Source organism: Colletotrichum fructicola, assembly GCF_000319635.2.
Source record: "Colletotrichum fructicola Nara gc5 chromosome Unknown KSG_Nara_v1_contig02, whole genome shotgun sequence".
Classification (NCBI taxonomy): Eukaryota; Fungi; Ascomycota; class Sordariomycetes; order Glomerellales; family Glomerellaceae; genus Colletotrichum; species Colletotrichum fructicola.
Window position 1 is genome coordinate 2,938,282 of NW_027094052.1, and position 21,872 is coordinate 2,960,153.

Here is a 21,872-nt window from a genome sequence, read left to right on the forward strand (position 1 = left end):
CAGGCCGGATAGGTCGTCGGAGCTGACATACATCATCCGAGCTCTAATATCCCAGAACAAATAAGTGAATCTAATTGAATAATGATTGCCAAACGGCTCCAGATGGCTTAGCCTAATCGACGGGTCGCCTCGCGCTTACAACCCCGTAGCGTGGTGATGACGTCAAAATCTGGGGTAGTTGACAAGGAGGAAACTCAAACAGGGGCATCACAGACCCCCTGCCAACCTACCCGCTACTAACCATCCTATGGGAACACAGCCGAATCGTATGTCATCCATCGCGCTCGCCCCTTTCCTACGTGCCTCATTTGTAAGCTGGCGAAGTTACATGTCGAAGGTGCCCCTGCTGCCGTGCGTACTTAATTAAGGTTCAGTTCCGGCCTGAAGCTCCTCCCCGGGGTTGATGCTTATCTTTATCTAAGATGCGACTATCCCCTGCACCGAAGAGGATCTCTAAGCACATTGCCATCATTGGAAACCGACCGTATTTGTTCAACTTCACGAGATCAATCAACATGGCGACGGCCTACAACATTAAGGTCCCGGTTGGAAACACTGGGTTGTGGAAGTTCAATCAGCAGGATGCCTCCGCGAATAAGGTGTCTGAGCTTCTGCAAAAGGACCTCAAAGTAAGGCCCTCACAAACAATCTCATCTTATCAGACTTGTAATGACCATTGCATAGAAACACCATGTATTCTTCAACGCTGAAGGATTCCACAACCACGTTAGTTGTCTCTCACCCACCGTAGAAACTCTCTCACCCCCCTGTTAGATACCTCATCACCTCCTTGCCCTCTACGGCACTGGCGCCGACTCTGATGCTCTCCAACTCGCATGGAAAGACAATGCAAACTACCAGCGTCCAGCCAAGGACCCCAGCAACGGCGTCGCAGACGAGCTACACGACTGGGACAAGGCGCAAAAGTACCTCGGCAGGGAGAAGCACTATCCCGACTTCCTCCTCTTCTTCCAGCGCGAGATCGAGAAGAAGGGATGGGAGGAGACGCTGAATGAGTACCTCTTCAAGGGTGACGCGCGCGCCGAGGACATGTTTCAGCGCATGTTTGCGGGGTTCCTGCACCCCATCATTCAGCTCATGTACGGCGTCGAGTGGGAGCAGCCGGCCATCGTCGCCGAGGCCCTGGCAGAGGCTTCCGTTCACAAGAACCAGCTTGGTGAATTCTTCAATGAGGCCGAGAAGAACGCAAAGAATGCGAAGACGCCGATGCCCGAAGTCATGAATTTGATCGAGGAGATTAGAGGGAGGGAGAAGTTGGTGAACTCGGTACAGATGAAGGATTCGAACAAGGTTTTTGACGGGGTTCTCAAGCGTGCGCCAGGTGAGATGATGGAGATTGTGAGCAAGGTAAAGGTCTTGCCTGAGGAACTTGATGAGAGGACCGCAGAGATGTTCCACGCGAGTTGCTATGTTGCTGGGACTGCAGCAATAAAGCCTGGAAAGGAGACCAGATGGGACTTCTTCTTGATGTAAGTATTCGGGGTTCTTTGAGAAGTTGAGCGCCGCTAATGGTTGGACAGCCACCACGTCAACGCATCGCCAATCTTCCTCTGCTTCAACTCCAAATCTTGGATCTCCACAGAGAACAAGATTCGGATGCTGGAACACAAAATCCGTATGGACCTCGTCCAGTACGCGGCGCGCGGTAGTCCGCAGATCCGCGCCGACGCGATCAGCTCGTACAGGCCGAAGGACAAGGACCAGAACAAGCACCTCGTCTCCAAGCCTACAGGTTACTTCAGTCGCTCAAGTCAATGAGAGAAAGCATGCTTACATCAAGACAGATCTTCTCCCCAGATTTCACCACCAGTCTGATGATGGACACACCATCAAAGTGATACGAGCACTCGGAATTTGTCAGGAGCTATCCCAAAAATACAGCAATAAGCGATGGATCAGGATCAAGAATGACGATGAGTGGCTCAAGCTGCATTACTCAGTTCTGGACGGTACGGAACACTCTGGCACGAAATGGGTTCGATCGACTGGCCTGGACGAGGCGTGGAAGGTGAGTAGTCGAACTGAGATCCTCGAACTTTGTGACTGACTTATTTAGGACGTGCCCTCTCGGGACTCCTCGAAACTGTAAGCAAATACGATATGCCGATAACGCCACTGCACAGGATATTCGGTGCCGGCCGGGTACTGAAAGATATCACCGAGGATGTGGGATGCCGGAAATTGTAAAAACGGGGTATACATTGTAATTTTATCTATTCCAGCCCATTATCTAATCCATACCAATCCAACCCTCACCATCAGACTCGCTCTTGCCATCCTCAGCGTCTCCAATCGCCAAAGTCTTGCTGGGTGCGTCGTAGGCCGCAAGATCCAGCATCTTCACACCGCTCGACTCCTTCTCACTGGCCTGGCCAAGCAGGTAATCCACCATATACACGTTGTCGTCCGCAAGCCTCCTAATCTCGTCCCTCATTCGTGCGACAGCTCTCGAAACAACACGCAGCTCAACGTCAACCTTGCCCCTGTGCTGCGAGAGCCAAGCACCGTGCTTGTCGACGAGCGCCTTGACCCAGAGCAGACAGAACTCAATATGCGGCGTCTCCTCCGTCTGCGCGGCCACGAAACGGAGTAACCTCGGGACGTAGACGATGGGCGTGTCCTCAACGACGAGGGCGATGTCGCTGTGCGGTATTGAGAGGAAAACACGCTTGATCAAACCGGCCTCATTGAGGCGGAAGGCCATGACCAGGGCCTTGAGGTAGTCCTTCTCGTTTTCGAGAACGGCAAGGGTTGAGGCGGGTGTGATTTCCATGTTCAGGTCGAAGGGATCGAACTGCAGGAGGTTGTCGAGGCTGTAGATCAACAGGCCCTCAGTGGAGGCAGCGCAAAAAGCCGTGCCTGTGGGCGCGAAGGCGACGCCCGAGACGCGGACTTCGGGCTGCTTCTTCCTCGAGGAAGGATCGCCGCGCTTAGAGCCTGGGAGGGTGTTGTCCACTCTGTCCTCACGATCAGAGGCCTCTTGGTCGTCGAGCATGGCGTCGGGGCCGGCTTCGGTGAGGTGCCTGCTGTTGAGGAACTCTTGCGTTCCGGAGAGGGAGAGGTTGACGCTGACAGTGAACTTCTTGAGAAGCACCATCGTGTGGACTGAGTAAAGGCAGATGTACTTGCTGTTGCCGCCGGCCAGCAAGCAGCTGCCATCTGTGCTGTATCGAATCGTGTTGAAGCTCTTTGTGCCTGACACGTTGGCTGCTGTCCTGCGGTCGGTGATCTTGCGACCACCAGAGACATCGCGGCGGCCGTCTACACCTGACACCTGCTCTGCATCCTGGATAGACCAGAACGACAGCTGACCGTCCAGCGTTGAGACGGCAAGCTGCAGCGAGTCGGGGCGCACGGCGATGTCGAGCACATCGGCTTGTAGCTGCAGAGGCTCGCTTGTTTGTGTTCGGTTGAAGATGGACCAAACTCTTGCGGTGCGGTCCCAGCTGCCACTGATGAGAGAGTCTCCGTTTGGCGTGAAGGCCAAAGCGGACACAGGTCCTTCGTGTCCTGACAGTTGGTCCAGGAGCTGACCTGTTTGTACAGACCAGATGTGGATGTCGAAAGAGTCCAGAGATCCAGCAGCGACGACCTCGCCGCTGGGGTCGACGGCCATGCAGGACCATGATAACCTCGTCGGGGCCGTGAATGTCCTGAAGTTTCTATATCTGATGAGATCCCAAGCTCTCACTGAGCCGTCCAAGCTAGATGTGAATAGAACATTGCCCTTCTTGGAGAACTCGCAGGCTGTCACGCCACTCGTGTGCTCTGTGAAGGTTACGATGCAGAAACCTGACTCGACGTCCCATACCTTGATCTTTCCATCGTCGGCGATCGTAACGATACGCTGGCCGTCAGGCGAGTAGACCAGGGAGTTCATGGAATCGAAGTGGCCCTGCTGCTTCAGGATGTACGACTCGGATTGCCATTCCCAAACCAATAATTGACCGAGCTTCGACGCGCCAAAAGCCAACCACTCGCCGCTCTTGTTGATCGTTACGAAGTCGATGTCGTTTTGAGAGATGTTCAGGTTGTGGATCATGTTGAAGTCGGGCATCTCGTACAGGCCAAAGGTACCGTTGGAGAAGCCGGCCACCAACAGATTGGACTCGGGGTGGAAGGTCGCGCAGCGCACATGCGCGCTGCCCTGCATGAAGTAGTGTCGGTTGACTATCCTCCAGCGCATATCGTCCTCGTCGACGTCAACCATCTCGTCCTCGTCCTGGACCGGCTTTCCGACATACTGCCAATCAAAGACTGCGCCGTCTTTGCTGACCGTGTAAATCGTCTCTTGGTCTTCCGAAAACCAGGCGCCAATCACAGCTTGCTTGTGACCGGAGAGCACCGTAGGCACGAATCCCTCTTCCTGAGTCAAACTCCATATCCTGGCCGTCAGATCCTTGGACGTGCTAAGGAAGAATCGCGAATCGCTAGACCATTCGATGTGGCGTACATCATCAAAGTGGCCGGTGTGGGTGTGGTATTTCACAAAGGGGGCGAACTCGAGTTCTCCTTCGGCGTTGGCGTCCGGGGTGGATGGAACGTGCCAGACCTCGATCTTGCGACCCAATCCAACGGCAAAGTGGCGTCCCGATGGGGCAAATGACAGCGTGGTGGGAGCTGACTTGAAGGAGAATCGGTAAATGGCGATTCGGCGAAGGACGTTCGTCAGGATAGCTTGGCCATCTTCGTCGATAGACAGCAACAGGTTTCCCCGGGGCGTCAGGCCGATTCTCGAGATGTTCTTTCGATGCGCAAACGGAAGAGTGTGAGACTTGTTGCTACAGATCACGATTAGCATACCAGTGCCTTACGCGCCAATTCGCGACATTTCGCAAGCCTTCACCTACTTCACAAGATCGAAGACAGTGACCCTGTTCCCTACGGGGGAGAACAAATGGGTGCCATCGGGGCTGAAGAGCAGGTTGCCCTGGCAGTAAACCGTGCCGAGCAAGTTGGAGAACTACAAGTTTAACACCTGGTCAGAATCGCATGTGCTTGCGGAAAAAGACGCGAACCGTACCTTGAAATCGGTCTTCATTGTCAATTGGCACCCATTTCCTCACCTTGAAGCTACAGAAATTCTCTCCAAGTTTCTTATCGATTGAGCCGGGACTGGACTTTTTTTGGTGGGGTCGGCGAATCATTCATCCTTATTTCCGTGGGCTATCCCCATCAAGGTAAGGCGCGCTGTTGGGTGAACGGACCAGGGGAAAAGGGGACTGATTGGCAGGAAAAGGGGGGCCCTTTCATTAGTCCCCTGGACAAGTGCCCAATGAATGTGCAGCAGACAACCCCAGAAGACCGTAAGGGAAATTTGGAGGTGGCACCTTTTGATTCCCCTGAAGCACAAGCTCAAACCTCCCCAACTCAACAGTCAACACGCCCACACCGCAACCACATCACGAAATCCGTCGCGTGTTCAATTGCGAGACTCGCGGCCAAACAGCTTCAATCAGCCATCAACAACGTGTTTTGAGCAGTCAACCTTCAAATACCGCCCAAAATGGCCCCCGCCGCCGCCGAGAGCGCTTCACCGATTGGTATCGCCAACCTCCCCAACCAGCGGCATAAGATTGTCGCCAAGCGAGGAGCTGGCTTTACTATTATGGTACGAAAATTCTGTTGAGAGGCATCTCGCTGGACGACCTTGGACGGGATACTGATTGAATTCTAGGTTGCGGGCGAGTCTGGCCTTGGAAAGACTACCTTCATCAACACCCTCTTCTCTACGACCATCAAGAACTATGCCGACCACAAGCGCCGTCACCAGAAGCAGGTCGACAAGACCGTCGAGATCGAGATCACCAAGGCTGAGCTTGAGGAGAAGTTCTTCAAGGGTATGGTTCTCCCAGGAACCCCAATGTCTGGATCATACGATTAACCTGCTATAGTCCGCCTGACCGTTATCGATACCCCCGGCTTCGGCGACTACGTCAACAACCGCGATTCGTGGATGCCCATCATCGAATTCCTCGACGACCAGCACGAGTCTTACATGCTTCAGGAGCAGCAGCCCCGCCGCCAGGACAAGATCGACCTCCGTGTCCACGCCTGCTTGTACTTCATCCGCCCCACCGGCCACACCTTGAAGCCCCTCGACATCGAGGTCATGAAGAGACTCTGCTCGAGAGTGAACCTGATTCCGGTCATCGCCAAGGCTGATACTCTTAGCCCTGCGGACCTGGCCAAGTTCAAGCAGCGCGTATGTGTCTGTGATTATTTCCTACTGACCAACACTGACGTGCTCCAACACAGATTCGCGCCGTTATCGAGGCTCAGAGCATCAAGATCTACCAGCCCCCCGTCGAGGAGGACGATGAGGCTGCTGCTCAGCACGCTCGCAGCTTGATGGCCGCTATGCCCTTCGCCGTCATTGGTTCCGAGAAGGATGTTAAGTCCGCCGACGGCCGCGTCGTCAAGGGTCGTCAGTACTCTTGGGGTGTTGCTGAGGTCGAGAATGAGGACCACTGCGACTTCAAGAAGCTCCGCTCCATCCTCATCCGCACCCACATGCTCGACCTTATCCACACCACCGAGGAGCTTCACTACGAGGCCTACCGCGCTCAGCAAATGGAGACCCGCAAGTTCGGCGAGGCCCGCCCCAGGAAGCTGGACAACCCCAAGTTCAAGGAGGAGGAGGAGGCGCTGCGCAAGCGTTTCACCGAGCAGGTCAAGATCGAGGAGCAGCGTTTCCGCCAGTGGGAGCAGAAGCTCATTGCCGAGCGCGACCGCCTCAACAAGGACCTCGAGCAGACCCACGCCCAGATCAAGCAACTCGAGACCGAGCTGGAGCAGATGCAAGGAAGCGCCGTCCGCAGCCACGGCCGCCGCTAAATGTGTCCACGGTGAGGCTTTGCCTCGAGTTTTTAGCGGTTTATGTCTCGACAGTCGGTGCTTGCTGGATTCTCGACATTTGTTCTTCTCTTAGCTTCCGGGGATCGAAGACACCACAGGCCCGCATCGTCCCCGGTCTTCCAGACGCATCTTTATGGATATGCCACTAAATCTGGTCGTTCGTACTGGACGCCGTGATCGACTTTATGACTACGACCTGAGTCTTATCAAAAGAACAACACACCAAAGCCACGTCCTACGACATGGTATGAGATGGGCTATGCGTCGGGAGTTTTCTTCTTTACAAAACCTGTTACCCCCTTTCTTTCCCGTTTAGTTACCCCCTGTTTCTTAGTCACGATGTAATCCAGCTCACCTTTTCATGATACCAAAATTAATGAGAAAGGCGTCTATAATCCTAAACATTCAATGCGTGTTCGTAATGAGGTACTACACTGCGCCGTCCCTGCAATGTCCCGGTTCTCCCGTCGTCGTCATTCGTGTTGGTATCTTTACATGTGCCTAGCCCTGACCTATATGGAATAAAAGAAAGGATGATTTCTACTCTACACTGAAGCTACACAGCATCCATGGATGCTCTGGTGGTCAGTTGTTCGTTCTTGTTGCCAAGCTTCGATATCTGAAGGAAAGCATCTACGCCGTAGCCCTCGAGGCTGTGCAGCTCGAGGTTTCCGGCCCAGTATTCCGCGTACACCCTGCTCAGGGGCAGACCCATGCCGAGACGCAGGTTCGGCGGCCGGGTGGTCATGGAGGATAGAGAGCTGCCGTAATTTGGCGTCTTCAAGTCCGCGCGGCCCAGCTCGTCGGTGACGTGCAGCTCTTGCATGGTGGCGGCCAGTTTGGGGACCCGTCCCAGGTTCTCCAGCCGGCGCTCGCTCTGCGGCCCTTTACTAAAGGACCAGAGGAACGGCAGCTCGTCTCTGGGTATGCCGCCGCCCTGGTCTGAGATGCGGATGATGACATGTTGCTGGGCCTCGCAGATGGTCACTTCAATAGGCGGAACGGGCCCGCTCTGGTTCTTACTACGCTGGCGGCGCTCGATAACTGCTTGGACTGAGTTGCGGAGCAGCTCGCCGATGATGTACTCCAGATGGCTGAGGATGTAGGGGAAGCTTGCCTCCAGGTGGCCGACGACCTTGATCTCGGGGACCTCGACGTCACGGCCGTACGTGGAGCGGGCGAGTGCCTCGACTGCGTGGCTACAGCGCTCGATCACGTCGCGGGCGATGCACTTTATGAAGATCTCGCCGATGAACTCTGACTCGTTGAGCTTGGCCCCTGGGGAGAACCAGGGGGAGTAGTATGTTTCTGTTAGGGCGAGGTGTTGCTCGGCGATGACTCTACGGGAGATTCTCTACACGGGGTATGTTAGGGTGCCAACGTGGGGTGTCGGCGCGGCCGTGCAGGAGGGTATGAAACTTACAGATCTGAGGATGGTGTTCATAAACTTGTCCAAGTCTTCAGCATCCATCAAGCCCCTGGATTCGAGAATGCCCATCGACAGTTTTGGAATGACGGTCAGATGCGCCTTCAGCATGCCACTGATAATCTTGCAGAAGCGCTCATTGTCCTCAAGGCTCTTGATCTCCTTGACCTTGCGAAAGGTGTCGAAGGCTCTTTGATAGAGCTCATATACTTCCTTGATGTGGGGGTTCTCGACGACGACGTAGGGAAGCTGCTCCAGATCTCTTATGCGGTGGGCGATTCTGTCGTGGGGGTCGAGTTAGTCTTTTAGACTCTGCGGAGGCGGTATGACTCGGTGGCGGCGACGACGTACCTAGTTGGCAGCTCCGTACGAACGTAGTTTGCAGAGCTGAGAAGTCGCGATTCCGTGAGAGAACGACCAAAGACCATAAGTTGGCGCAGACTAATAGGCCGTGCTTCTTTGGCAACCCATCTGGGGGAGGTTGGGTCAGCATGTGACGACAGGTACACGACGGAAGGATTTGGCGGCGCACTCACTCGTCTAGGACCGACACCGGTCTCCAATTTGAGCTGCTCATGGGGCGCCATTGCGACGGCGAGGCGCTGAGATCCAGGAGCTTGTTCCTAGCCGCGGGCGATGCCCTCCTCGAGGCTGCTGTCAGTCCGCATCGTCGACTGGCATGGCTGGCATGCCGCAATGCGATTGAAACCATGCCGTCGATTCCATGCGCGGGGAGTATCTCTGGGGAAAAGTCGTCGGCGCAGGGAGCAAGCAGAAGCTGCTGTAGGAGCTGTCGGGACTCCAGGTGCGGGAGGAAAGCTGGAGGGTTGGGCGAAGGGGTATATGAGCGAATTTTAGGATCTTCGAGGGGCGGTTGGGCAGCTGTTGAAGCTCATGGTCTGGTGGTCTCCCGGGTACGGGGCCTGAAAAGTGGTGGACGGATTGGATGACTCTCGCAGCAGGAAATGGCCGCTGAATGATACCCTGGGGCAGGCACTGGCAGGGTCTGGAACGGGTACCCCACACTGCGGAATCGGCGCACCACGCTGCGGACTGCCGTAACGGGCATCCCTGGTCTAGCGTAGTAGCGGCGGTTCGTGATTGGGCCGAGGGGGGCGGGATGGAGCCCCTGCACGAGCTGTTTGGAGGTGCATTTCTCCCGCCTGACAGACCGGATTTCCAGACATGTCAGCTCGGTCAAGGGGAAGAATCACATCTTGATCAAAAGAGGTAGAGTGAGGCGCCGTTTCAGGCCTTGGGCGCTTGTTCAGCGCGGGAGAATATAATGTCGATGCCTTGATAGGTAGTCAAGCCAGGCAAGGAGAGGTCTTCACATGTTCAAGATGGTTGTGGGCAGATGTTTGTTTCCCTGTGACAAGGCTCAACCTTGTCTTGTTTCGAAGACGTACTGAGACGAGGTTCTTTCCTGCTAACAGCGGACCTGATGAGCTGGTTGCACTGGAGCTGTATGAGGCCTATTTTTTCGGATCACACCATGGGCGAAAGAGCGATGGGATGGAAGCAGTCGATCGTTGGGTTCGCTGAGGGAGAAATAGGCATTGCCTCGGGATCTCTACTCGGCTGTGCTGCCAATCATGAGGCAGATGTAGTTGATGTGACATTTGCTACAGACCGGCAGCCTCCAGACGGGAGGGGTTCCGCAACGGGCAGTTTTGAGGTGGGCTGCCGCATTTGATCTCGTCTTGGATCTCATCTGCACCGTCTCCCAGATATCAGGTAAGGTTTATACAGTTGCAGAGTTGGCCTCCAGAGGATTCCGTGATGGAACGAATAGCGTCGCCAACGATGTTCGGTGCAAGAGCTTAGGTGCATCCAATACTGTGGGAAGGCGGATGTCGAAGAGCCAAGGTATGGCAGATGGCAAGCTGTTGCTTGGACAGAGGCAGCATTGAATTCGGCCGAAGTGTCGGGGTTCGCATTGACAGCTCTTGTGCACTCGGAAAGCTAAGCTAAGGTGAGGTTATCGAACGCCTGTGCACTTAGTCATGAGTTGGGGATATCGTCTGAGCTCTGCGTTCGGGTTGAGGACCCAAATGCTGAGATGCTCAAGAAGAGATCGAACGGAAGTGAGAAAGGGACAGCCATAGGAGAAGTAGGGGAGACGGGGCACAAGGGACAATTGGCGTACTGATGTTACTCGACCCGGAAACGGAACAGCAACAACCGAATAGAGCGGCTTTCCCAACCTAAGTAGGGACATTGACTTGATGTCCGATGCTTCGAATAAAGTGCAAAGTGCGTTGGCATTCGCCCTGTCTACTTGCCCGCTGTTACAGACCAATCTCCCTAGATGCAAGGCTATCAGAAGCGTCGTTCTGCTCGCCCCAGCAACAGGCGGCATCACCAGTGTCAAGTCGTGCCTTGCTTCAAGCGAGGTAACGTGCTAAGGCAAGCAGAGACGACGTGTGGCTTGCAGACATGAAAGAAAACGAAGCAGCCATGTTGGCGGTCACAGCAACGTCATTGGAGAGGGGTGGGGAACTGCTGATTTCGTGGGAGCACTCACTGCACCAGACGGGAGGTAGTGTGGTGACTGAGGTGAGCCCGGGGAGTGGGAGTGGAGCAACAGCAGGGCAGCTTTGCTCCGGGCGTGGTCCCGCGTGCCCGCACAGCACCCAGCAACTGGCGACTGATTGACGGTGCTGCTGCGCTAAGGTACCTTACCTGCTGCGTACGCACTGCAGTGAATGCACAGAGATGGGCTTCCTTGCTCCATGGCAGCGTGGAGTTGAGAGGTGAGCCCAGCCAGGCGGGCATGAAAAAGGTCCTACTGGCTGGGCTGATCTCTTGACAGCGGGGCAGTGCCCTCGAATGCGATTCCTCGGGTATCCACTTTTGTCAAGGCTGAACCAGCATCGTAACCCGTTTCCTTAACAGGCGATACCTTTCTCCAAGTCTCCATCGCAGTCCCCGTCCCGTCTCCATCGAGCTGCCTCTCACACTTCACTGACACTGGAGGAAGAGGATCAAGCAAATCAACTGTACGGGCTGCTCTCTGTCGCGGCACCACACACTGCGCCCTCTCCAACTTATTTTTTTTTTTCCTTCTCCTTCCCTGCTCCACGACGACTGGATTTCCGCAGAGGCAGTGCTCAAGCTCAGTGTCTAGTCACATACTCTGCATCTCCCTCACTGGACGAAGGAGGGCTGACTGGTAAATCGCCTCGAACTCGTCAACCTGTCTCGTGCCTGCTGCCCCCCCCGCGGCCAGATCCCACCATTTGCGTCAGTACTGTAGGTACCTGCCCGCCAGACCTCTACCGACCGACGCAGACCGACCGTCGTCACGCTGCTTGCTGCTCACACCTAGACCGACCCAAGCAAGGTGAGGTAAGGTACCTTAGGTTACCTACCGTATCAGACAGCCAGGCCAAGGTCTTGCCTCGCCCGCCTCCACCTCCTGGTCGTGGCTGCAATTCATGCAACTACTCTTGCCTCGCCGACACCAACTCCAACGCTGATTCCTTCTCACCAAGACACCATTGCTCCTTGCACCCGCCGTGCCCGTGTCTTTGAACGCAGCCTGCCGGCTACCTTCCATCACCCGCTGCCCGCCTGCCCTTCGCGGCTCCTACTTCGTCATCGAGGCAGCACTGGCGCGAATCGCTGTCTAGCTGTACTTTCCTGGCTTTGGCCCCGGCCCTGGCACTGGCAGCGACATTGTGCATCCTCTTGCACACCACAGTTGTAGACCATGGTAAGCCTCGACAACCACTCACTTGCCATTCAGCCCCTCTTTCCCTTGCCCGATTGTTTCTCGCCTCCGTTCTTTGAGCTTCCCGTCTGCTGAGTCCGCCCTCGTCGCTGCAATCTCCCCTCGGCACGTCCCATGTGCTTCACCTGCTTTTCACCCCACCATCCTCCAAAGTCCAAGCCCACAAGCTGCTCGGCCATCCTCTCCAGACAGACATCACTCCCACCCGTCGCCTAATTTACCATACCGCCAAGCCTGAATTGAGCTAACCCTCATCGCTACCGACACAGAGCTATAACAACGACATACACTCGCCGAACGAGATGGTGGTGGACACCGACGAATACGTCGGCGGCCCCGACTCCGAGAAGGAGCCCATCGCCATCATCAACCCAGACAATCTCGACAATGAGGTCGAACAGCTCCAAGACCTGCCCTTAGCCACCGACTGTGAGATCACCCAATCCTCTGCCGACACACCTTGCCCCGGCTAACTCGGACCAGATGAGGCCATGAAAGATGTCATCTTCCCACCACTTCTCGAGGAGCCCCGCATCCTCGAAGATGTCCATCACACGTGGACCGTGGAGTCCTGGAGGTCAATGTCCAAGAAAGAACATGGTCCCGTCTTTGAAGCCGGTGGCTACCCATGGTATGCTTCTACTCCCCGTCGCATCTCGCATCAACCTAGCTAACCACCCTCCATAGGCGTATCTTGCTCTTCCCGCACGGCAATAACGTTGATCAGTGCTCCATCTACCTCGAGCATGGATTCGAGCCGACTCAGATACCCGAGAACTGGAGCTGCTGCGTGCAGTTCGCCTTGGTGCTATGGAACCCGAACGACCCGAAATTATATACCCATCACTGTGCTCACCATCGCTTCACCAAAGAGGAGTCTGATTGGGGATTTACTCGATTCCTGGAGCTTCGCAAGATGTTCAATGTTCCCTGGGAGTCAGGCAACCGACCATTGTGCGAGAACGAGACGGCCAACATCACGGCATACGTTCGCATCGTCGAAGACGAGACGGGAGTTCTCTGGCACAACTTCAACAACTACGACTCCAAGAAGGAAACCGGCTATGTCGGTCTGCGCAACCAAGGTGCCACGTGCTACCTCAACTCTCTCCTCCAATCTTTGTATTTTACCAACGCATTCCGAAAAGTAGAGTCGCAATTGTCCCACCCCATCGGTATCAAGCTAACAAACATAGGCGATTTACGAAATCCCTACGCAAGAAGAAGAGAGCATGAGCAACAGTGCATACACACTCCAGCGTCTTTTCTATCAGCTCCAAACCTCCGAGACCGCTGTCGGAACCAATGAACTGACCAAATCTTTCGGGTGGGAAACGCGACACATTTTTGAACAGCAAGATGTTCAAGAGCTGTCGCGTAAGCTCATGGAACGCATGGAGGAGAAGATGAAGGGCACGCCAGCTGAACATGTTCTTCCTCAGATGTTCAGCGGTAAGATCAAGACCTACATCTCGTGCATCAACGTCGACTACGAGTCTAGCCGTATCGAGGACTTTTGGGATATTCAGCTGAACGTGAGCGGAAACAAGAACCTCTTGGAGAGTTTCCAGGACTATGTTCAGGTGGAGAAGATGGATGGCGAGAACCAGTACTTTGCCGGCGACGAGTTCAAGCTTCAGGATGCCAACAAGGGTGTGATCTTCCAGAGCTTCCCCAACGTCCTCCACCTGCAGCTCAAGCGATTCGAGTACGATATTCAACGCGACACGATGATGAAGATCAATGACCGATACGAGTTCCCCGAGCACTTCGATGCGTCCCCTTACCTGTCCGAAGACGCTGACAGGTCAGAGTCTTGGGAGTACCAGCTGCACGGTGTACTTGTTCACAGTGGTGACCTCAACGCTGGCCACTACTATGCCTTCCTCAAGCCTGAGAAGGATGGATGGTTCTACAAGTACGACGATGACAAGGTTACGAAGGCTACAATGCGTGAGGTCCTGGAGGAGAACTTTGGCGGAGAGTACAAGACCAGCCCCAACGCCTACCTCCGCGCCCCCATGCAGAAGAAGACCCCAGTTCTGCGCCAGAACAGCGCTTACATGTTGGTGTATATTCGCAAAACCCGCCTCGACAACATTCTTTGCCCTGTCACCAAGGACGACATTCCTATGCATCTCCGAACCAGGTTTGAGGAGGAAACCGCCCTCAGAGAGGCGAAGCGCAAGGAAAAGGAGGAGCAGCATCTTTACATTGGTGTTAAGGTCATCACGGAGCAGAGCTTCCAGAAGCATGGCGGCACGGATCTGACCTCGTTTGAGCCGGACCAAGCCGAGACAGAGGCCGCCCCCCGGTCCTACAGGGTACTTCGTCAGTCTGCGATGGAAGAGCTGGTAGCGACGATTGCGAAGGACATTGATGAAGATCCCCGGAAGATTCGACTGTGGATTATGGTCAACCGGCAGAACAAGACGATTCGTCCCGATCAACCCATCATGGATCTTCGCCCTACGGTGGAGGAGACCTTCCAGAGGGCTGCCGCGCACCGGGACCAGTCCTTGAGAGTTTGGGCCGAGGTCGCCGAGGAGACTACACCTGAAGGCGAAGCAATCTGGCCGACTTATCAAAGCCAGCTCAATGGGGTGGTTGTAAAGAACGATTTGATCCTACTCTTCCTCAAGCACTTCGATGTCGAAGAGCAGTCATTGAATGGCATCGGCCACGTCTATATTAGTAAGGAGAAGAAGGTCGAGGAGCTGGTGCCGATCATTATGAAGAAGATGGGCTGGGGCGATAAGCTGCCTTCTGATGAGAAGATCTCATTGTGGGAGGAGATCAAGCCAACCATGATCGAGGCTTTGAAGGCTAAGCAGTCTCTCAAAGCCGCAGAGCTACAGGACGGTGACATCATTTGCTTCCAAAAAACCACTGAGCGCAAGAGTGATAAGAACATTCTGGAGAAGCATCTGGGTTTGGGCGATAAGGACAAGCAAACACCAGAGCAGCCAGTCAAGAAATCGGACCGGTTTGACGACGCGCGGGAATACTACGACTTCCTGCACAACAAGAAGACTGTCAAATTCCACGCGCACCCGACACGTTGCAACGCCGAAAAGTACCAGCCTTTCGAGCTGGTTCTGAACTCCAAGATCACTTACGACATGCTCTCAGAACGCGTCGCCGACAGAATAGGTGTGCCGGCCACTCACATTCGCTTCTGGACCGTCAATTCGGCCACGGGAAACCCCAAGACGACTGTCAAGCGCGGCGTTAATCAGAGCTTACAACTCATCCTCAACCCTTCAGGTTACAACCAACTTAGCACAAGCCAAAGGACAGATGCTTTCTATTTCGAAGTCCTGGACATGAGCTTGGCTGAGTTGGACACCAAGAAGAGTATCAAGATTACATGGCTCAGCGAAGGCATCACGAAAGAGGTGAGGCAATTTTCAAAGAGTGCTGTGCGAGACGCTGACCCTAAATAGGACCAATACGATCTCCTTGTCGCCAAGAATGGCAACATTGAGGACCTCATCCAGGTCTTGGTCAAGAAGGCGGGTATCCCAGAGGAAGCTGAAGGAGGCCGCATCCGGGTGTATGAGACCAGCAGTCACAAGTTCTATCGTGAACTCCCGCGGGACTACCCTGTTATCAGCATGAACGACTACACGAACGTCTACGCCGAGAGAGTTCCTGAAGAAGAGGCCAACGAGGAAGAGGCGAACAACTTCATTCAAGTGTTCCACTTCCAGAATGAGCCGAACAGAGTCCACGGCATTCCGTTCAAATTCTTGCTCATTGAGGTACGCGTCACCTGATTGATTTATTTATTGTTTGATGCTAATATGGCACAGAGCGAAACGTTTGCGGAAACCAAAAAGCGTCTCGAGAAGAGGACTGGCTTCAAGGGCAAGAGCTTCGAGAAGATCAAGTTTGCGGTGGTTAAGAGATCGCACTTCTCCAAGCCACAATACCTTCAGGATGGTAAGATAGCTAATCGCCTTTGTTGCGTTTGTGATTCTGACACTTGGCAGACGACGTACTCTGGGACATTGCGACAAACGACGACGACTTCCTCGGCCTGGACCATGTTGACCGGACGAGAACACTTAGGAACGGCGTTGGTGACCTATTTTTGCGGTAAACGTTTCCTCTTGCTGCAGAATTGAATGCCCATGAAACAGGTTGAAGTTATTAGAATCACGTCCGATGCTGCATCTCGGAATGGTAACGATAAACTGCAGCCAATTATGGCTGGACGGAAGTTGGAGCCGAAGACGGGCAGGATTGGTCTCAACTCTTACTTTGACCAATAGGCATTCATATGATAGGCCGAGCGGGGTCATTGCGGGCGATTCATTCCGTGCCCACGCGATAGAGGCAGACTTCTTGTAGCTCATTTTAAGACGTGGAAACGAGTGTTGCTGTCCAGTAAGAGTGATGATGCTGTGTTTACTGATTTGGGCGGCGCACGGAGAATGTCCGGAGGGACCCCACCAACTTCGGGAGGGACCGCTCGGAGGCCGGTCGGAGAAGCACGTGCCACTGAGTCCAAATCCGATAAGATAAGAAATTTATCTTTTGCCATCGAGAACGCTGAGTAGTTTGCTGCGGCAGAATTTTGGTGATCCGTCAACTCCCGCGAACCTCTTCCACGCGTCGCGATCGCATTCAATTATCGCGCTTCGAGCAACGTACCTCCCTACCGCGAAATATCGATCGATCTATTCATCATGAGTTTCCCCGGTGTTGGCCCTCAGGCGGGATCGCCAGCCGATGCGGCAATGGGTCCCTCGGATCCGCAGATGGCAGCTGTACGTGTGGGCATTTGCGCAAATGTGAGAGGAGCAAAGCACTGACGAGCCGTTCTAGATGCAAAACTTCATGGAGAACTGCTGGACCAAGAGCGTCATGTCTGGTGTGATGGGATTCGGCATGGGTGGACTGTTTGGCATGTTCATGGCCTCCGTAAGCCCCCCTCCTCGCAGTCACCTCCCTGAGCTGCCTTTACGAGACCGAGAAACTCACACGAAGACGCAATAGATGTCCTACGACACACCCTTCCACACGGCGACGATCGACGGCAAGCCGACGACGACGCCCATCGCGGAGCTGCCGCTGCGGCAGCAGCTGCGGGTGGGGTTCAAGGACATGGGGACGCGGTCGTACAGCATGGCCAAGAACTTTGGCAAGGTGGGCGCGCTGTTCGCGGGCATCGAGTGCGGGATCGAGGGGCTGCGGGCCAAGAACGACCTGGGCAACGGCGTGGCGGCGGGGTGCCTGACGGGCGGGATCCTGGCCAAGAACGCGGGGCCGCAGGCGGCGCTGGGCGGGTGCGTTGCGTTTGCGGCGTTCAGCGCGGCGATTGATGCGTACATGAGGAGTCCGAAGGACGAGTAGATGCTGGTCGACGGGGAGTGTATGAAAAAGGGGGTTGGTGGTGGTGGCTTCATATTGTTTGCATTGCATGGCGTTCAAGGGGAGCCTCTTCGGGATGGAGGCTTCGACGGGGGGGGGGATGATAGACTTCAAGGGACCTCTCCACCTTGACTTTTTCTTTCCCCGGGCTGTGGCAGGCAGCATTTCTTGTATGATGATGGGTTGGGACCGAAACTCCTCACTTTCGGCGTGTGTATCATGTCACATGACGGCACAAGGCACAAGCTTCTTCCGGTTGCGAGAAGTGAAATGTAATATATAGACACAAGACCATTCTAGACATTAAGTCCGCAGCCATTCTGAAATGGTGAAAGAACTATGAACTTTTGTTGTAGGACTTTTGCGTCCCCCCTTTTTGGTCTTATCTGTAGAAAATCCCTGCCTCTCGAGTGTAAAACCACCAGAATGTCGAAAGGCTCGCTCGCTCGTTGAAAGTCAAAAGGTCATTGATCGCCCGTCCGTTACGATCATTTTAGCCACCGGTGACCTGCCTCGGTGGCAATCATCTCATGCTTTATATAGATAAACAGTGTTTTCCAGTGTGAACACATCCCTTTTTAAGTAGTCTATCACATCACGAAGCCGAGTAGAACTTGAAGGTTCCAAATTCCCAGTACGCCGTCTCGAAGGCGCTGGGGTTGTTGGCCTGAAAGTCAGAGCAGCTCGTGCCGCCGCAGCCCGAGTCGGCGTACTTAGCCTCGACGAGCGAGCCGCAGACATCAATGTTGATGATGAGCGACTGGTTCTTGAAGTGCGACGACATGTCGCAGGACGTGTTGGGGAAGTCGGCGAGGGCCTCGCCCCAGGCGCTCGGGTCCGGCGAGCTGTTAGTGATGTCGGACGGCGCGCTGGAACGGGCGAACTGCCACACACGGATGCCCTCCTCGCGCCACTCCATGGCCATGTAGCCGCCGCCGCCCTTGTTGAAGGCGGCGCCGTACGAGGAGGTGGTGCCCTCGACGCCGCAGCCGGCGTTGGAGTTTGTCGAGTTCTTGCAGTCGGTCTCGAGGACGCTGCCCGTTTGCTTGCGCTTAACGTCCATCTTGCAGCCCGAAGTGGTGTGCAGCGTCATCTGGTTGCCGTCGGTGCCCTGGTTGATGGCCTCCATGACGTCGATCTCTCCGTAGTCGGGCCAGTTGTTGGGGTCCGAGAACCACAGCGCCGGCCAGGAGGCGCACCCGTACGGGGTGTGCTTGACGTCGAAGACGAAGAGGCCCTTGTTGTACTGCGTCTTGGACTCGACGCGGACGGAGAAGCGGCCGGTCGAGGCGTCTGGGGTGGAGCTATTGCCGGTGGTGCTGTCGACGCGGAGTACCGCCGTGTCGGAGGTGGCGTACGTCAGGTTCTTTTTGGGCTGGTGTTCAGTTTGATGTTACGTCAAGTAGGAGTGGTGTTGAATGTACCCGTGATGCCGCCTCAGCTGAGCCAACGTAGTGAACCATTCCTCCCGCTTTCGGGCTCAGTTAGTATGCTGCTGCGCCGGGCAGTCGAGTGTGAGTGGAACACACTTGGGTCATATGTGTTGAAGTAGTTGAACTTGTCAAAAAAGTCCTCTCCAGAGTCTGTGTTGGGGTTTCCAATGTTTATCAGTCGGGGATTTCTGGTGAGGAGTCCTCGCATGGTTGATCCGTACATGTGTCACTCAGCGTATACGACAGCTTGGAGTAGTCTGGGTATCGGTTGGCGTTGGCCTGGGTGACGGCGACGGCGACGATGATAACGATGAGAATGATGATGGCGGCACTAACACCGGCCCAGATACGCTTCGTCCACCCCCTGGGATCCCACCACGCGGTGGCGGGCTTCTGGGCGAGGCGCTCGTTTGAAAAACCGTATTCGCCCATGATGTTGTAAGTCGAATCGTTCATTGAGTCCGGGTACGGGGAGAATCCCCTGGGCCAGTCTGGGGTCTTTATCTCGTCTCGAAAAAGTGGATGCACCAGGACCTTTGGGGGGACGACGAGAATCTCCGCAAAAGGTTTCGCCTTATTGGGCGAGGCGATGAACGAGTGTGGCTGCGCCACGAAGGCACTCGGGGGAGGAGGAGGGCGTTGAGGTTTCTTCAGGCTATGTTGACCGGGCCATGTTGCGGCAGCGCGAGGCCTCGGGCCCGGTGTGGGGGTGGGAAGCAGCGGTTCTAGATCGAGGGCGACGGCTCTTGATTTGCGTTTTGGCCTGGGAATGACAGGTTTCGGGCCCTTCCAGTATTCGAACGGAGTGTAGCCGAGTGATGAGTTTGGCCCCAGATTTGGAACCATCGTCTTCAAGCTGATACGCTCCCCGATTTAAAATCAGAGCGTCCGACGATTACGCCTATCATACGTACTACGTACGCGTGTACGTTGCTGGTGGTGGATCGCTCTAACAACCTGGGCCCAATGGGACTAGTCCAGTTGCCCGACTCCAAGTGTGTCTGCAGGGGATGCCGATACGTCTCGCATCAGGGGGGAACTGTGAAGAGCGCGCTGCTGTGAGTCTAAGGCGCGGGATTCTCGTATTATTGAGCCAGCTTTCGGGCTAGTATAATATGGCGTGGTATGCCGGGGGGATGAACCGTGGCTCGGTGAGCGCGGGCAACGATGGAGATATGGGTACTTTGGACGGGTTTGGTGTGGTAGCTGAATGTGAAGGCGGCGCAGTCCTCGCAGAGGCATGAAATGAAATTATGGAGAGATATTAAAATGGAAGGTAGTGTAAATGCCCGGTACCAAAATTAACGACGACGAGAAGAGATGAAGGAACAGAGTAAGTCCAGAATAAACCGGAGGTGGGCAGACCGGAAAGAAATAAGCATCGTCGTGGGCTCCTCCGTCAAAGACACGACAAAGTTCGCCGCCGAGGCCACGACGCGGGGGGCAGAGACATGATACAAGGTGCCCAACAAGTAACCGCCAACTTGGCAATTGAGCTTCAGCAGTGCGTCCGAGGTATGGGTGATACCCTGGACGCTCGCAGATGCCAGGGGTAAGGCATAAGGAAACAAAAGAACGACTGGCACCGCCGCCGGACGCCAAGTTCGGGCTCGGATGCAACTGGATGACGGCGCCGACCACGAGAGCTTCGGGAGCTAGTTTGCAGGTGGTGGTCGTGGTCGTGGAGAGGCCAGACGACAGACACTGCCAGACCACACCAGACAAGACGAGACCAGGCCAGGCATGCCTCGCAGGCTTCTGCAGAGCATTGAGCCAGGGCGGACAGTGACACTCTCTACACGAACCTTGACAGGCCGGGGTTTTGGTGTGTAGTGGACTCAGACCTGAGGTGCATCGCAAAAGTCAAGTCTGTCATGCTGGCCGCTGATGGCTGGCCGGTGCGTCCGGGGTGTCGTGTCTGGGAAGAAGCTTCCTGTTCATGCTTTGGGGCCAGAGACACCTCTCGGGCATGAAGGAAGGGGCAAAAGAGGACAGCGACGGAACATCTGAAGTGGACGTGCAGCACGTCGTTACAGGGTCCTGTCTTGGTCTCTGGAGTGGGATCTTGGTAGAGCGCGGCAGGTAGCGAGGAATGAGAAACATAGATGGGATGGAATGGAGGACTGCCGGCCGGGGTCTTCCTCCCTGGCGGAGTTCTGCTGCTCATCCATCCACTCACTCCACGACTGACTCCACGAGGAGGAACCAAGCTTTTCTTCAGCTGGGCGGGAGGAGGTCAGGTTGACTTCGGCCGGATCTCAGCTTCGCCGTTCGTTCATGGAGATGGAACGGAAAGATGAGAACACCTGCCTCGGCTTGATGTATGTCCCTCGGCGAGTGTGTTTGTGTAGGCTGGCGCCCGGTCAGTGCTAGAGAAAACGAGTCCGAACTGCTGATGCAGGAAGAAGAAGAAGCAAAAGAAAGGCTTGACGTTGAACTCGGATGATGCAGCCGGGCTCGATCGACACTTCATAGCGCCTCAAAGCGCGCCGCCTGCAGGTGCCACACTGCCATGGCGTACGGGGCGAACAGCGCACCTGCGCTAAAGGGCTTGGCGACAGGAGCCAAGTTGGGCGCTGAAGCCAACCGAAGTCTTGGGCCCTCAGTCCTGTCTTCCATTGCCTCTCTAAACTCCACCGTCAAAAAGTCTCAACGTTGCTCTTGTCTCGCCAGGCACCGGGAAAGAGGATAAAATAACTCTGGAAAAAATGGAATAATAAAAGCTTACCTGTGAATTGTGTTCCCATACATATTGCCCTGGCCTCAAGTATCCGCAAGGACTCCGCCCGCATGAATGGACATCAGCCCGCTGACAGAACCCAACATCTCGTGTCGATCTGCGCTTGGAATCCCGCATTCGGATCAGGCTTGACTTGCCCGCTGCCGCTCGTGCAACCAAGAACTCAATGGACAAGAAGGGTCGGGTGAAGGGGAACGCTCACATATGAACTGAGTCGATCAGCTCTCGCAAACCTGGTCTCTACGAGTTGGTGGGCTGAGGCTGCGTCGGAACTGCTGG

The 21,872-nt window shown here is 55.1% G+C and overlaps 7 protein-coding genes across 7 annotated transcripts; 4 read left to right on the forward strand and 3 right to left on the reverse strand.

The window, feature by feature from the left end:
* Positions 1–422: 422 nt before the first annotated feature.
* ptaJ-1 (Oxidoreductase ptaJ) lies at positions 423–2,110 on the forward strand (the record flags this gene model as incomplete). The annotated part of the gene is made up of 6 exons (XM_032033885.1): positions 423–629; positions 685–726; positions 775–1,490; positions 1,542–1,753; positions 1,806–2,029; positions 2,078–2,110. 6 exons carry the CDS (start codon positions 423–425, stop codon positions 2,108–2,110), a joined length of 1,434 nt encoding a protein of 477 aa, XP_031886885.1.
* Positions 2,111–2,251: 141 nt separating this feature from the next.
* On the reverse strand, positions 2,252–5,062 carry CGGC5_v003564 (Periodic tryptophan protein 2-like protein; the record flags this gene model as incomplete). Its single annotated transcript, XM_032033884.1, has 3 exons — positions 2,252–4,802; positions 4,872–4,984; positions 5,045–5,062. The coding sequence occupies 3 exons, from the start codon at positions 5,060–5,062 to the stop codon at positions 2,252–2,254; spliced, it is 2,682 nt and encodes an 893-aa protein (XP_031886884.1).
* A 465-nt stretch (positions 5,063–5,527) lies between these two features.
* Positions 5,528–6,858, forward strand: CGGC5_v003565 (Septin-like protein spn4; the record flags this gene model as incomplete). Its single annotated transcript, XM_032033883.1, has 4 exons — positions 5,528–5,632; positions 5,699–5,861; positions 5,916–6,226; positions 6,280–6,858. The coding sequence occupies 4 exons, from the start codon at positions 5,528–5,530 to the stop codon at positions 6,856–6,858; spliced, it is 1,158 nt and encodes a 385-aa protein (XP_031886887.1).
* A 577-nt stretch (positions 6,859–7,435) lies between these two features.
* On the reverse strand, positions 7,436–9,017 carry CGGC5_v003566 ([Pyruvate dehydrogenase (acetyl-transferring)] kinase 2; the record flags this gene model as incomplete). Its single annotated transcript, XM_032033882.1, has 4 exons — positions 7,436–8,233; positions 8,303–8,585; positions 8,657–8,776; positions 8,842–9,017. 4 exons carry the CDS (start codon positions 9,015–9,017, stop codon positions 7,436–7,438), a joined length of 1,377 nt encoding a protein of 458 aa, XP_031886886.1.
* A 3,003-nt stretch (positions 9,018–12,020) lies between these two features.
* Positions 12,021–16,146, forward strand: ubp21 (Ubiquitin carboxyl-terminal hydrolase 21; the record flags this gene model as incomplete). Its single annotated transcript, XM_032033880.1, has 8 exons — positions 12,021–12,023; positions 12,311–12,470; positions 12,525–12,672; positions 12,729–13,188; positions 13,238–15,439; positions 15,488–15,805; positions 15,857–15,986; positions 16,037–16,146. The coding sequence occupies 8 exons, from the start codon at positions 12,021–12,023 to the stop codon at positions 16,144–16,146; spliced, it is 3,531 nt and encodes a 1,176-aa protein (XP_031887020.1).
* A 589-nt stretch (positions 16,147–16,735) lies between these two features.
* On the forward strand, positions 16,736–17,402 carry tim22 (Mitochondrial import inner membrane translocase subunit tim22; the record flags this gene model as incomplete). Its single annotated transcript, XM_032033879.1, has 3 exons — positions 16,736–16,816; positions 16,875–16,970; positions 17,046–17,402. 3 exons carry the CDS (start codon positions 16,736–16,738, stop codon positions 17,400–17,402), a joined length of 534 nt encoding a protein of 177 aa, XP_031887021.1.
* A 613-nt stretch (positions 17,403–18,015) lies between these two features.
* Positions 18,016–19,699, reverse strand: CGGC5_v003569 (putative glycosidase; the record flags this gene model as incomplete). Its single annotated transcript, XM_032033878.1, has 4 exons — positions 18,016–18,786; positions 18,845–18,891; positions 18,950–19,003; positions 19,075–19,699. 4 exons carry the CDS (start codon positions 19,697–19,699, stop codon positions 18,016–18,018), a joined length of 1,497 nt encoding a protein of 498 aa, XP_031887015.1.
* Positions 19,700–21,872: the final 2,173 nt, after the last annotated feature.